Consider the following 14,627-nt stretch of genomic DNA (forward strand, 5'->3'; position numbering starts at 1 on the left):
GCTGAGACATGGGTGCATTGTATTCACGCATGCCACGGTTGCTGGTACGCACGTGTGCGCCAGACCACCGGTGGGCGTGTGTCATGCTCTTTAAAGGTACCGTGAACACAGAGACAGGTTTGCGTCATTCGACAGACTCATGGGCGCCAATTACTAACCCCGCTATTTTTTGCACAAAGCATTTACACGCTTTATACCAAGGAGGAGTAAAAACAACATTGGCGACGCCCAGTCTTTTACTCGCAGAGGGTCTATTCCTGTGACGTAGGCCGCTAAGCCAGTTCTGCGGTTGTGCGTACTCTTCACATCAGTCGCCCCGCTTCGACGCCAGTACTGTGTTAATTACGAGCTCGTTGCTCTGGTTTTAGTATAATTCAATGGCGTTGGAGCTGTCATTGTGTAGCGGGAAATTTTAAACTTTGTCAGTAAATGTGATCTGAACGTTCCTAGTGAGTGAAAAAAGTAGGTAAAGGCTACGGAACCAAGCCAAGGATCTCTGCCTTCTTTGTGATTGCCTTTAAGGAGAAAGATTGATCGACTGCTCCACATCTACGTCACGAACCCATTAAGAAGTGTATGCGCGTACGTTTGCATGGGTACCGACACATCCTTACTTGTCATCATAATCTATAGCCCTACCTCATAATTCGTCCTCACTTGAAGTAAACATTATTTTCATTTGTGTGTGCGCGTGCCTCTTTGCGCAACTGAACGACCACCACCTCTCCCTTCCTACCTCTTTTCCCGTCTACGCAGACCAAGCGTGCGATGGCGATGCCGACTGCCAAGGCGTGGCGAACACGTTCTGCAAGGGGCAAGTGTGCATCTGCCTGCCAAAGTTCAGCCGCAACTACCCGCCCTGCAACGAAGGTATGGAAAAAGCCTGGCGTATACAAGCAGGCCAGCCGGAGTTTTTTTTTTCTCATAAAATGCGGAAGGCATGGCATGAGTGAGCTGAAAGACGTTGGTTTTCGCGTGCTGAGCGCCATTCATTACGCCAGCATCAGGATGGGCTGCCTGGGAAAATGTTGGCGGAAGCGTGTATCTTTAAATGGGTGCTGAAGTGAACGTGTCGAAATCTTAGTCGTGGCGCTATCATGTAAACTATGATCATAACCTTTATTATAATTATTGGAATTGTAAAGCGTTGTTTCTAACGTGCATATGCAGCGAGTATACCAATCATCATCCGCAAAGGTCTCACTAACTTCCAAAGTTCTGTGACAGGGGTTAGCAATGTGCCCTATTGCGAATGACGCACTAAACATCTTATTTCTTTTCCCCGTTTTGTGCTTGAGTCATGTTTTGCTTTTATGCCTGCGTTGAGAGGTTACGTCTGTCCCCAGCCTGTTAATTACATTCCTGCTGACTTGAGCCTATGTTGAGCTGACTTCAGCTGACTTGTTGACTTGAGCTGATATTGAGCTTTTGTTGACATACGCAAGTCAGACGTTTTCGATGCTGTTTTATTTGTTTTTCACAGTGTTTGTATGACTATCTTTTGACGTCGTTTTCCGCGTTTTTGTGCCATAAACTGAGCAGAAGTTCTAGCGTGTGTTTCGTCTCTTATGCAGCTCTGTCCCTGCCCTAATATTGGCTACTACGATGAATTCTCTAACTAGCAACCAACTCGCCCAACTTTCCGCATTAGCTGGCTGAAAACCATCACTCCTCAAGCGAACCTGATCCTCCACGTTATAAATAGGATGTCCTGGCGCGATTATGGTGGAAGGAAACATGAATGTTGCCAGGTGGTGGACGAACTCCTTATCTGACGGGCTATGTGCGGCCTTCTTTACTACTAGCTGACCAAAACTCAGCACGAGAAACCCGAATCACTTCTCAGAAATGTCACCCGTATAATAACGGGCACCCAAGGCTCACCAAAACTAACCTGCTATAAACCACACACGCGCTGCATACACTCAACGAGACAAAGAGAGAGAAAGAGAACCTTTATTGAAAGCTGAAGAGGTCAGCCCCACTGAGGGTAGGGCTTGCTACTCCAGATGGGGTGACAGGAGGTGACAGGAAGAAATTGCGAGAGAAAAAAGAAAAAAATTAAAAAAAGAAATAAAGGGGAGGGGAGATGTACAAATATATCCAATGCATATATTTAGAGGGTACACTGGACCTCTTCTAGCCCGGCTTCCGCAAGAAAAGTAAGCAGAGTTTTTGTTCCAAGCACTGCCTGGTCATGACTTCACCAAGCCCCATGGAAGTGTGCAAGTTGCATTACCTCACCCAAATCCAGACTACAAACACCACTAAAGGTCGTCTCATACATGCGCCTCCATCATACTCCACCAAAGCTGCGAGCATGGTCCTGTGCAGCCAATAGAACCTTGAAGCGCACACCAAAAATGTTGTTCCAGATCAGGCAAGCCACCGGGCTGACAGGGCAAACCGCTACAACAGGAAGACTTCTCCCCAAGAACAACGGTCATTTACACCGACGCTGTGCACAGAAAGACACCAAAATAGGAACGACAGCTTCTCCCAGCACCGTCCTCTCCGCAGGAATCAATTACGTTCCGGAACTATCAGCGACATCTCTGGAGCTTCAGGCTATTGTCAACGCCACAGAAGCACGCCAGACAAAACGAAACTGGTCATCATCACGGACAGCAAGACTGCAAGTGGTTTTCCATGAGAAAATCGTATCTGCCCCCGCCCCCCCCCCCCCCTCTTGCGCTACACACTCGCCAGCATCACACGCAACCACCCCGAGATTCATACTACTGTGATCTGGGACCCTGAACACGCAGGGGTAAAGGGGGATGAGAAGGTCCACGCCTTCCCGAGCTGCTCTTTATGAACCGGGCACCCCCAATACCCTGGCCTCGCTTCTATGACAAAAAGAAGCACCGCTGAAAAATGCATCAAACTCGTAGAAAGTTACTCACGGGACGTCAGAGATCAGAGGACCACTCTCCCTACCCTAGAAAATTCGCCCGCCCTGACGCTGTCTTCATTCGACGAGCACAAGCCAGTGCGCTACCAGCCATGCACATGCAGCATTACATATACGAACAAATAGATATGGACCAAAATACGGACCAAAATATACAGACCAGGCACACCAAATGCTCACGCTGCTGTTAACACCCCAACAATGAACACACCCTCTGGACATGCCCAAACGTACAAGCGACCCTGAGATCATCCCTCCAGCCAATTCTAGCAACAATGCGCCGTTCTAGCTGGGAGGTATGGGTCACACTCCCTGGGGCACTTGAAGAGCTCTATTGAACCACTGATAGAATCACATTAAAACACGCAAGGGCTAAACAAGTCCCTATAACCCTAGCAAGAAGCCTAGCAGTCCTTTGGACACAGGCTTCAAAATGAAGTTTGTCTCTCTCTCTCTCTCTCTTTCGTTCTCTCTCAAGAGCGCGGTTTCGTGAGACACGTGAAAGAGTTAGGCGACAAGTAAACCGCCAGCTCGCCACAAGTATGTATGTCGTTGCTAAACAAATAACCCACTCATTCATCAATTCATTGAGTGAGTGAGTGAGTGAGTGAGTGAGTGAGTGAGTGAGTGAGTGAGTGAGTGAGTGAGTGAGTGAGTGAGTGAGTGAGTGAGTGAGTGAGTGAGTGAGTGAGTGAGTGAGTGAGTGAGTGAGTGAGTGAGTGAGTGAGTGAGTGAGTGAGTGAGTGAGTGAGTGAGTGAGTGAGTGAGTGAGTGAGTGAGTGAGTGAGTGAGTGAGTGAACTGATTCGACCTCGAATATTGTACATACAAAACACTACTCACATATCGTAGACAGTACCCGATCTAAGCTAGCAATGAAGTTTAAGCACGCAAACGTTCGCAAATAAACTCCAAACTTCGCACTATGCAAAAGCTATTTAGTGGGTACCTTATTCATTTGCCTTAGTGGCCGTAGTCAACAGGTTCTGCTAGTCACGGGAGGCTGATGGTCGCTCCTATCTTAGTGCCCCTCATCCTTCTCTCTCTCTCTCTCTCTCTCTCTCTCTCTCTCTCTCTCTCTCTCTCTCTCTCTCTCTCTCTCTCTCTTTCTCTTTATATTCTCTACTCCTTCCCGCCCATGCGTGGACTTGGGCGCACGGACGCAGGCATCGAGCTAGGGGAGAGCTGCTCGCGGCACGAGAACTGCGAGGTGAACGACAACAACTCGTACTGCCATCACTCCATCTGCCGCTGCAAACCCCTCTTCCGACGTGTCCTGCTCAGGGACGAGAATGTCACCCGCTGCCTTCGAGGTGAGCCGTGACTTTATCTCCCCTCATCCTTCTTCAGTTTGCCTCGAATGACGGTTATGAAAATGCAGCAGCCAAAGCGATCAGAACACTATGACTATTTTTTTTATCACCTGCATATGGGAGGCCGCTGGTACTTACCATTATTCTCCTGAACACTGGCGTTCGAGAAAACACCGAAGTGCTCACGGCCGAATGCTGGTTGGTTACCGTATTATCAGTGGTGCCAGAACCTGGGAGCTGGCCGGACAAGCGAAAGAGTTGCCATAGTTTGGCCGGTCTTCGGCTACCGCACCCCATCTACTATTACTACTCCCTTGCTTCAACTTCATCACACCGAAGAATGGTTGAAATTCGGGCAAATTGTATACTGTCCAGCATAAAAACCACAGCGCAAAATTACGCAGGACGGCAACATAAGGACACACAACAGCGCTTACTGTGTCTTCTTGGGCTCCCGTTCTGTATAATTGTGATCTGTTGTTTTTATGATGTTCATCACATTGCACTCAATTGACCAAACCATGCCACCACCCAAACAAACTTAGCGAATGGCATCAACGTGCGTACCATTTTACTCAAAAGTTTGATCTTGGCTGTGGCACAGCGCAAGACAGAACTTCATGCTTGCATTGCGTGATGCCACAGCTCAGATAACACTTCATTTCATTTCATTTCATTTATTCAACCTTAAGGGCCCGAAGGCATTACATAACGGATGGCGTACATCCAAGGTAGAAGTTTCATAGCAATGTAACAATATGAAGGTACACACTGATTACAAGAAATAAAGAAAGAAAAACACTAAAAGAACACGCAAACAAAACATGAAAATACATTACAGGAGACAAATTCTGCGAGCACAGTAAAAACACAAATTTAAATGCAAGAGGTAAATGTGCTGTTAGGACGTATCATTTGTATTTTGAAAACGGATTAGTTTATCGCGAAATATTTTGCGGTCTCTGCAAGAAACAATATTATCTGGTAGTGCATTCCAAAGTGATATGGCATGGGGGGAAATGAGCTGCTCATCGCCGTCTTCCGGCATTTTATGGTCATCAAGGGGTGCGTATGGGACAGGTGAGATGATGTTCTTAATGGGCGTTTTGGGAGCGTCTGAGTCAAATTACATGCGCTATATTATCATTTACTAAAATCTCATTATTTGGTGCATCGATTCGTAGCGCTCCCGTTCCTGTTGGCCATTGACCATCAGTCGCAGGCAAGTCTCTATTCGTGGAAGGCCCGTGGACGAGGCAGAAGCAGTCGTCACACTAGGTAGATCCCTAGCCGTGGCTCGAGGACGAGAGTTGATTGGGTGGGCTGAAGTGCCTATGAGGCTGAGAGCATTGGCCAGAATACCTCGCTGCTGACACTAAGTGGGAAGAAATTACAGACCTGCGCAACGCGCATGGCACCAGGTGCATGGCGCGAGGCGTGGCACACGAGCCTTCTTCAAAGCTCACGCGCGAGCCCAGTAGAGTGCGGTGTAGAGATAATGATGTGCTAAACAGTGGCAAATATGGAGGGACTGGGAGTTTAAGCAGGACTGGTCTGACCAATAATGGTGCAGAAAAAGATGGATTGGAGTGATGAGGGTTTTAAGCTGTACAGCCCGAAAGTGTGTAGCTGTGCACTGGGTCGAGAAAGTGTGGGTTGAGCAAGCGGCTGTAGCTACGTCGATAGTTTTGGAGAAACTCCCTGTAACAAGGTGCATCTTCCCCTATGTGTGGGCGAAGGCCAAGACACCACAGCCCCTCCAAAAATTCGAACGATGCAAAGCGCGGTATTTCGGATCTTTAAGCGAGGCCCTCCTCTTTGAACGCAGGTCACGAGCCTCCCGAGTCCTGCTACAACGTGGAGGACTGCAACGGCCCCAACTACACGTGTTTCGGGGGCCTGTGCAGGTGCAAGGAGGGTTTCTACAAGGACGACGAGACGGAGGACTGCAGACCGAGTACGCGTCCCGTTATCTCCGCGAAGCACCGTGCGCTTTCACGGCTGAAGGGATGATTCCCTCTTACTACTCGTTCTTTCGTCCCCTTCCGGTAGTTGTTCGTTTTATAAGAGCTTTGATAACCGTCGTTTTAGTCTCTATTTGAAGAATCTCGCAGAATAACGCTTTGTTATCAGAGTCACGAAACGTCTTCGGCCTTAGCAGACGGTCGGTGGTCGAAGACATACCTTCGAAACTTTTTCGCTATTACTGAACTCTCGCACGCCTTCCCACTCACGCGATATGTGCGTGTGCAGGAAGGTACCTGGACGAGGCGTGCACCCGCGACTCGGACTGCGAGAGCCTTGTCAACAACTCCTACTGCAGCGCCGAGCGCTGCGACTGCAAGAACGGCTACATCCGCGAAGGCACACAGCCGGACGAACAGCTCTGCGAGATAGGTACGTACACAGAGTGCTTACACCTGCAGAATAGGGAAATAAATAAATAAATAAATAAATAAATAAATAAATAAAGAAGGAAAGAAAGAAAGAAAGAAAGAAAGAAAGAAAGAAAGAAAGAAAGAAAGAAAGAAAGAAAGAAAGAAAGAAAGAAAGAACAAAGGAAATAAAATGTCTAGTTTTTCGGCCCGAGCATCCATAATTCGTCACAGCATTGACGTAGATTCACTCCTAGTCGTGATACTACGACAGTAACTCACAGTAACTCACTACGATACTACGACAGTAACTCACTTTTCCGCCTCTCGGCGGCAGTGCATGTTACGTGGAGAGAGAAATTAGGAGAGAATTAGCTTCAATGAAACCAAGAAAAGCTGCAGAATAGCCATCCGCGTTCCTGGATACCTTCAGCACGGACCGCGTTGACCACCCTTCCGATGAAGCACAGCTGTGTTTCTTTTTCTTTTTTTTTTCTTTTTTGAGGGGGCAGGGCGGAGCTGGCCAAGGCTCTCTCCCAAAGCGTTGTAGGAAGCGGGGGGTTGAGGGATCTATGTTCGTTTGTCGCAGCCACCCACAATGTGTTTGAGTATTCTTCGTGGCGCTAACGTATGTATATGAATAGCGCCATGCTCGTCAACGAGGGAGCGGTACTCTGCATACGCGCAGCCGTGCCTCGTTTTATCACGAAATTCAAACGCTTATATCGGTGTCCACGTGTGCATTGGGACTATGACAGCCGTTTCTTTCCCGCGGCTGGCGCGGCGATGGTAAGGGAGATGCTCTAATGAGATAACGCAGGCGTCCAGAAGGGCGGAAGCAGAGGTGGCGTTTATCTGCAGGCAAAACCAATGCACGAGCATCGCCTTGATTTGGCTGACGTCGCTCGCTGTGTTCGAGCGCGTGTAGCAGGTAGCATGCTACCTTGCGTCGGTGCTCATCTTGGAGGACACAACCCAGTTCCGCCAAAGGGAGAAAGTTCTGCGACCTCACGTGGTTCGAGGACTTAGTTACGAGCAAAAGGAACTGAGCGAGCTCTTTAGGTTACAAGGTGGGGCCGCCCTCGCACACACTGTTGTTCTAATCATCTACAGTTCACTCTTCCTGCCATGGTGTGTACGTCATCTTGGTTGGAGGATGCTGCAGCGGCTGAGCGTAGGCGGCAGGTAGCAAAACGCTCGCGCAGATATTTGGCGCGTCACCGTTCGCCCACTTCTGATACCATAGAGTTTTATATTCTAGAGGGAAATCTGGCGCCACTGTGTAGGGGAGCCGCGCTTCAGGGCGCGTTCCCTCATGTACCGGGAAGCACCATGGTCCCTAGAAATCTTTCTAGGGACCATTTTCTAGGGATGTTGTTTCTAGGGACCATAGGAGAGCAACATTTTTGTGTTTATGCTACTTGTGAACTTTCCTTTGGAGACCGTACGCAAGAAGCAATAACGATAATTATCGTCAAGAAGTTAGACCACCTGACCTGGCGATACTGACCCATTTCACGACAATCGCGACAGCTCGCTGAAAAGAAAGCCGATGTATTGACTTGTTGTAGCTGATATTATATTGTTTGGTCTCTGCAACCATTTTAAGGGCTATTTTATTCAGTGTGCAGTCATTTAAACTCACCACAACGAGATTAAATTAAGTACAAGAAACTTTCGCTCTGGCTTGTAGCTCAAAACACATGGAGGGCGGTGAGGGTCGTCTGCTTTTGTACTACCCAGACGCGTCGGACGCACGGGGGCTCTGAATATCGTCAAAACTCCAGCACAGGAGCCATATACCCGTGCAGATGGCCAACAGCAGGGCCACAAGCGCATTTAACACGTGCTGTCTATTCTGTAGCTGGTGTTGTGGCGTCAATTATGCGTTGTCGAAGTACTCAGAACATCAAAATACTTTCGCGCGGGTTCACATATAGCGTACACCGAGAAAGCGGCCCTTTTAATTAAAAGGTGACTTCTGAGAACGCCCTGGCAAGAGTGGCTAGTGTCAGCAAACCTGGATCGCGTTGCCTATTGTTTTAAGTCATGAGAGATCATTTTCTAATTACAGTTGTGTGTTCTGTGTACATTGCTCTAGTGTATAGGACTTCACTGCTCCTTTAATGCACCTCACTCGAACAGCATATATTTGCACTTCCGGTACATTGCTGGTTGTGCTCCGTCCAAAATGGGATTATTTAGGGAAGTTGGTAGCTGTTTTTTTTTTTTCTTTTTCTCCTGTCTTACTGCCATCGCTGCGCTTGTAATTGTTATACCCCGTAAGACCTATTTCGCTGTGTGTATTCTCCTGGGCTTTAATGGCTGTGTTGTTTCCACAGTGTAAACATCTTCCGGGTCACACTTAACCCTATGTTTTTATTACGGGAAGTTTTTTTATTTGTTACTCTTTTTTCCGACTATCTTACTGACGTCGCGGCGCTTGGAGTAGTTGTTCCCCCTCGGGAGAATACTTTCGCCCGGTGTATTCTCCTGGGCTTTGAGGAGTCCATTATTTTGGCTTGTCGTCCCTAGCTATTGACGTGAGAGTGGCCTTGCGACCAAAAGATCTCTCCGAGCACTGAGATGCTCCATACGTTGTCTCGGGCGACCTTATCAACTTTGTAGTTTCCTTTCATGCCATGTTGTTCGAACGTCAATCTAGCTCCGTCTCAACATTCGTGGTTCGTTGTTGAATCGTCTATTGGTCCCAAACATCGTGGAGGGCCGGATGACAATAACAGTTAGCAAAGCTGAAATGGTTATATCAGTACCATAAGGATCCCCGCGCGGCCATTAGGAAAGTAAGTCGGGAACAAACATGCAAAGGAATGAAGACGGCACACAACCGCCCTCACTGCCACCAGCGCAGTGGCATATTGTTGTCTTACACAATCATCGTTCGTACGTTTTGCCGCGTGGTGCCTTTATCGTCTGCGATATCGGTGTAGATTTTATTGACCGCTCCTTGACCCGCTTTTTCGTGAGTGGAAACTAAATGAACATCTCGAGTACATAAACGATTTTTCTTTCGCTTCATCTTGCCAGTGTCTCGCTTCCTGCGGGCTATGCATGTGCTGATAAGCTCTTGCTCCTACGTTTGCTGCCGCACAGTAAGGGTTTGTTTTTTTGTATGGAAACGAAATTCTTGAGAACATCAAGAGGCCCTTTGGCGTTGATTATTCAGCTCACTTTTTAGCCTATTTCAGCAAGTGGGTACCACGCAGTTGGGAAGAATGCTTCAGGGACATTTCAGCTCGAGCTCAACGTGTGTAGGTAAGGTGTTGTAAAGGGTCCAAGTGCAAGCGTCATTTCAAAAAATATATATGCGACAACCTATTTCAAACGCTACTTAAACCTTTGCTACGTACGAGAGAAAACTTCATTGTGTACTCGAGGGGAATGGATATTTCATCATCACCAGCCTATCTACGCCCACTGCAGGGCAAAGGCCTCTCCCATTATTCTCCAATTACCTTGGTTCTGTGCCAACTGTGACCAATTTATCCCCGCAAACTTCTTGATCTCATCTGCCCATCTAACTTTCTGCCGCCCCCTGCAACGCTTGCCTTCTCTAGGGATCCACTCTGTTACCCTTAATGACCAGCGGTTATCTTGCATTCGCATTACATGCCCTGCCCACGTCCATTTCTTCTTCTTAATTTCTACTAATATGTCTTTAACACCAGTTTGCTCCCTGACCCACTCCGCTCTCTTCTTGTCCCATAATGTTACACCCGTCATCTTCCGTTCCATTGGTCGCTGAGTCGTTCTCAATTTAAGTTGAACCCTCTTAGTGAGCCTCCAAGTTTCTGCCCCGTAGGTGAGTACCGGTAAGATGGAGCTGTCATACACTTTCTTCTTCAGCGACAATGGTAGGCCGCTATTCATTATCTGAGAATGTCTGCCATATTCACCCCACCCCATTCTGATCCTTCTAATTATTTCTGCCTCATGGTTGAGATCTGGGGTCACAACTTGGCCTAAGTAGATATATTCGCTTACCACTTCCACTGCCTCGGCATCTATCTGAAACTGCTGTGCTGTCCCGAGGTTATTGATCATTACTTTAGTTTTCTGCATATTAATTTTCAGGCCCACGGTTCTACTCTGTTCGCCCAGTGCGGAAAGCATGCTTTGCAATTCGTCCCCCGAGTTACTTAGCAAGGCAACGTCATCAGCAAATCTGAGGTTACTGGATAAATATCTCGTGGATAAACATCCATTCTTAGGGTGCTAAGAATGGATATTTATCCACGAGATATTGCGTAGGCGTTGCATTGGTTTACGCAAAACCACCGCTGCCCCTCGGTTGAGCCAAGCGCATCGAAAAAGTGGCTCGAACGAATTAGGCCGTTCATGCGCCGATAGTATGACAAAACAGTTTAACTCGATATGCCTGCTCACTTGAAGGTTATAGCTGCAGAATTGAGCGTACCAAGGAAGAGCTTTTCAGTAGTTTGAACTTCGTTTCTGAGCTGGGTGTGTGCTTGGTGTTGCGCGCGTGGTGTGCTCTGTGTTGTGCGCATGGTATACGCTGGGAACTGTGCACATGGGATGTTCGGAATTATTGTTCGCGTGGTATGCTCGGTGTTGTGCATGTGGTGTGCCCGTTGTTGTGTGCGTGGTAGGACCGCACAATATCGAGTGGTGGTTGTGCACGTGGATAAACTTTTCGGTTTACTGTTAGCGTCGACGTTACCTGCGCTGCATAGCCCGAATCACGGGGGTACAAGAGGCTCCTGAAGCTACACTGCTATTTTCGTGCCGTACAGACTCACTATTAGAGACGAAGCAATTTAGCAACCACTCTCGGCGAGTACTGTATGCGCCGTCAAGCAAACATGCTTCGCATCCGTTGGGCAGGGCTAGAGGGAATATTCTCTAAGATTTTTTACACGGCCATATCACCAAACTGTGTTTTTTAAGCAAATGTTACTTTTATTATGACCCCTTTGGCTCATCTACAAGGTTGAGTCGCCTAATTCGATGGTCTAAAGTGGCAACATATTATTTACGTTCCATCCCGGCACGCGAAATACGTGCTCGTGTTGAAAATGTAGAAAACGAAGTAGCGATACATACCGTGGGTGGCATGAATAAATTTCCCTGCGTTCGTTTATCGCCGGATGGGGATTTCTGCTTCACGAAAAGAAATAACAAGCATGGCCTCAAGTTATTTCCATTTACCATATATTTTTGCGATGCGGAGCAAGATATCTTACATTACTGGATAAGAAGGCAAGGGTTGATTAAAGGATTATTCGCGAGCGCTGTTTTTGAACAATTACCACACGCAGGGGCTGTAAGTTTACATCTATGTTGTTCGTATTATTTTTCGCGCTTTTCGAAAGTTTTCGATGCCACAAATAATTGCGCGGTAATGTTTTGTGTATTGATACCTTCTCCGCGTTTCTCATTTTACGTGAAGTAAATACTTGCGCCCATCGCGGTGTCTTTAAAAACCAGGACCGTTTATTTTTTATAACAGATATTTTCGCTACTGCTTCTCCTATACTAAACATCTATTTCACTTGTCAACCAATCATGGCCTGTCTAAATTAACTATGGACTGTATCATGCAACCTTGTAAGAAATAGTTATTTACCGCCATCCAGAGGCGATCCCGCGTAAGTTTAATTAGAACATGTAATGCACGACTGCACTTGCCGCTGTGGCTCAGTGGGTAAGGGGTTGTGCTGCGGAGCACGAGAACGCGCGTTCGATTCCCGGCCGAGGTGGCCGCTTTTCTGATGGAGGCGTAAAGCAAAAACACCCGTGTGTACGAGATTTCGGTGCACGTTAAAGATCCCCAGATGGTCTAAATTAATCCGGAGCAACGGCCTCATCGTCGGCATTGCGTCGGCGCGTTAAACCCTACAATCAATCAATCAATGATGCACGACTGCGCTGGCACAAGACTTCTTCTGTGCGCACGTATAGGTGCGTACGGTCTTGAATTAAAGTGGCCAGGCATTTCCAAGCGTTTTTAGGCAGGAAAATAATTCAAAGCCCCAGCGTGACTCTCCATATGAAATGACACTTTTTACATCGTGATAATGGAGATAGCGTAGTTTTTGTAACTAAAGCAAAATGTCCTAATTGAACTCGAGAGTTCAACTTTTGGCACCAATTATTTGTAGTCCGGGAACTTTGGGCGTGCCCTGGGGACTTTTAACCGAGACTGCAAGTGCTTACGTCACGGCATTCCCACCACACGGAATTCCCACCACACTCTTATTCGCACCACACTCATTCCCGAAGTCGTGAAAACACGCTCCTTCCGCCGCTCAATAACGTGAGGAATGAAATGATGACATGGTGGCTCCCACTGGGCCTCGACCACGAGCAAAATAAAGAATTGACGGAATGGGCTTGCATAGGTGTTTCGTGCCTTCGAGGGCCTTGCATGAGGAGACGCTTCAGGTACAGGCGTCGTGCTAATCTCAAGAATTTTGAAGGAATGTACGCCGCTCTCAGTGCTTAGCCCATTTAATAATTCAAGAAAAAAGAAACCCGAGCCCAAGTTGGCCGCGCTTTTAATCTCCGATCAAATGTACGCCGCCATGGTTGAGGTTTGAATACCGTTATTTGCTCTCCTTTCCCCTCAGAAGATTGAAATATATTTAACCAAGAAGTCTTCGACGACTTGCTATTTCACTCTGAACTTCAGTGTACAGATCAATAGATCCTAGATAGGGGAGAGCGGCAGCAAAGAGTAGCGTACATCCTTTCAAAATTATTAAAATTAGCAAAACGCCTGTACCTGCGCGATAAAAACCTTTAACTCAGCGGCGCCTCCAAGTTGGGACCTACAAGGCATGTAACATCTAAGCGAGCACGTGGCCTTGGTGTGCTATTTTTTTAGATAACTAAACCTGGCTGTAGCGTTAGATACTCACTCACCACTCTGTAACGTGCGGAATATATGATGACGACGTGGTTCCTGCTATAAGTCCCGGACCGCGGACAAAACAAGACGCCATCCACCGAGGCTTACAAGCCTCGATCCACAAGGCAACGATCCGGTTTTCCAACAGCTGACATTCGGTACGAATGAAAGTGGCTCCTGCGAAGCTTCAGCAAACCAAGAGAAGACGTCATTATTCCTAGACCCGCCCATTTTGTCATGCAGTCTTTCTGGAGATGGCAGACCGCAGCTGCTACTCGTGATACCCACTTCAAAGATGCCAGGAAGACGGCCAGACATCCACGTGTAGCCACATGCGGCGAACGGATTGAGCTTTCTCAAACTATCCTGGAGAGTCGACACTTGCTTTGCAATGGGAAACTTCGTTAATGCGATGGGTATAAGTAAAACTTCCCCGACAGCGATGGACGAGCGCATGATGGACAACCCCGGAAAGTAGAACAATCATAGACTTTTGGTGATCGTTTGAGGAGCCGTTGCGCACTGCGTGATATATATATAAGGGCTGCTCAGCCGCACCTCGCATTCTTACACCGTCCCTCCTTCCTCGCACACTTCCTTCCTTCCTTCCTTCCTTCCTTCCTTCCTTCCTTCCTTCCTTCCTTCCTTCCTTCCTTCATTCATTCATTCATTCATTCATTCATTCATTCATTCATTCATTCATAAGGGCGTCCCAAAAACAGCTCTTCTAAACTGTGCAAAATTTTCGGTTTCGGCTTGAATAAATCAACCAAACGATGTGCGCGCGACTGCCCTGGGAGAGCCCTTCTTGGCCACTAATCGATTGTGGTTACTGCTTGGGTTAACAAAAGTCGCCGCATCGATGCAATCGATTTACGCTCCCCATTTTGTGGCGAGGCTTTTTTCAGAACGGCCAACCCTAGTCCCTATGGAAACGATCGACGCCCATATATACCTACAGGTTTCGAACAGCCGAGTAGGAAACTCAAATGCATTAAGGAGGGTTTACAAAGGGCTCGTACAAAAACTTCGTCATTTCTGCCCGACTCGGTCAGTAGTCAATTTCCGTCCACAACCCCTACCGTTGAATAATTCATAGCGCATATACTAGGCAAGGACACGGACGAGAAGGAA

The 14,627-nt window shown here is 47.5% G+C and overlaps 1 protein-coding gene across 2 annotated transcripts in view; it reads left to right on the forward strand.

Moving 5' to 3' along the window:
- Positions 1-14,627, forward strand: part of LOC144149144 (uncharacterized) — a 580,336-nt gene that overhangs the window by 540,752 nt on the left and 24,957 nt on the right. For both annotated transcript variants that reach the window (XM_077680685.1, XM_077680684.1), the window contains exons 2-5: positions 757-870; positions 4,080-4,226; positions 6,055-6,183; positions 6,480-6,623. In XM_077680685.1, the coding sequence (XP_077536811.1) occupies positions 757-870; positions 4,080-4,226; positions 6,055-6,183; positions 6,480-6,623 (534 nt within the window). The remainder of the gene's footprint in view (positions 1-756; positions 871-4,079; positions 4,227-6,054; positions 6,184-6,479; positions 6,624-14,627) is intronic.

Source organism: Haemaphysalis longicornis, unplaced genomic scaffold, assembly GCF_048455015.1.
Source record: "Haemaphysalis longicornis isolate Haplotype H1 unplaced genomic scaffold, Haemaphysalis longicornis Haplotype H1 scaffold_8, whole genome shotgun sequence".
Taxonomy (NCBI): domain Eukaryota; kingdom Metazoa; phylum Arthropoda; class Arachnida; order Ixodida; family Ixodidae; genus Haemaphysalis; species Haemaphysalis longicornis.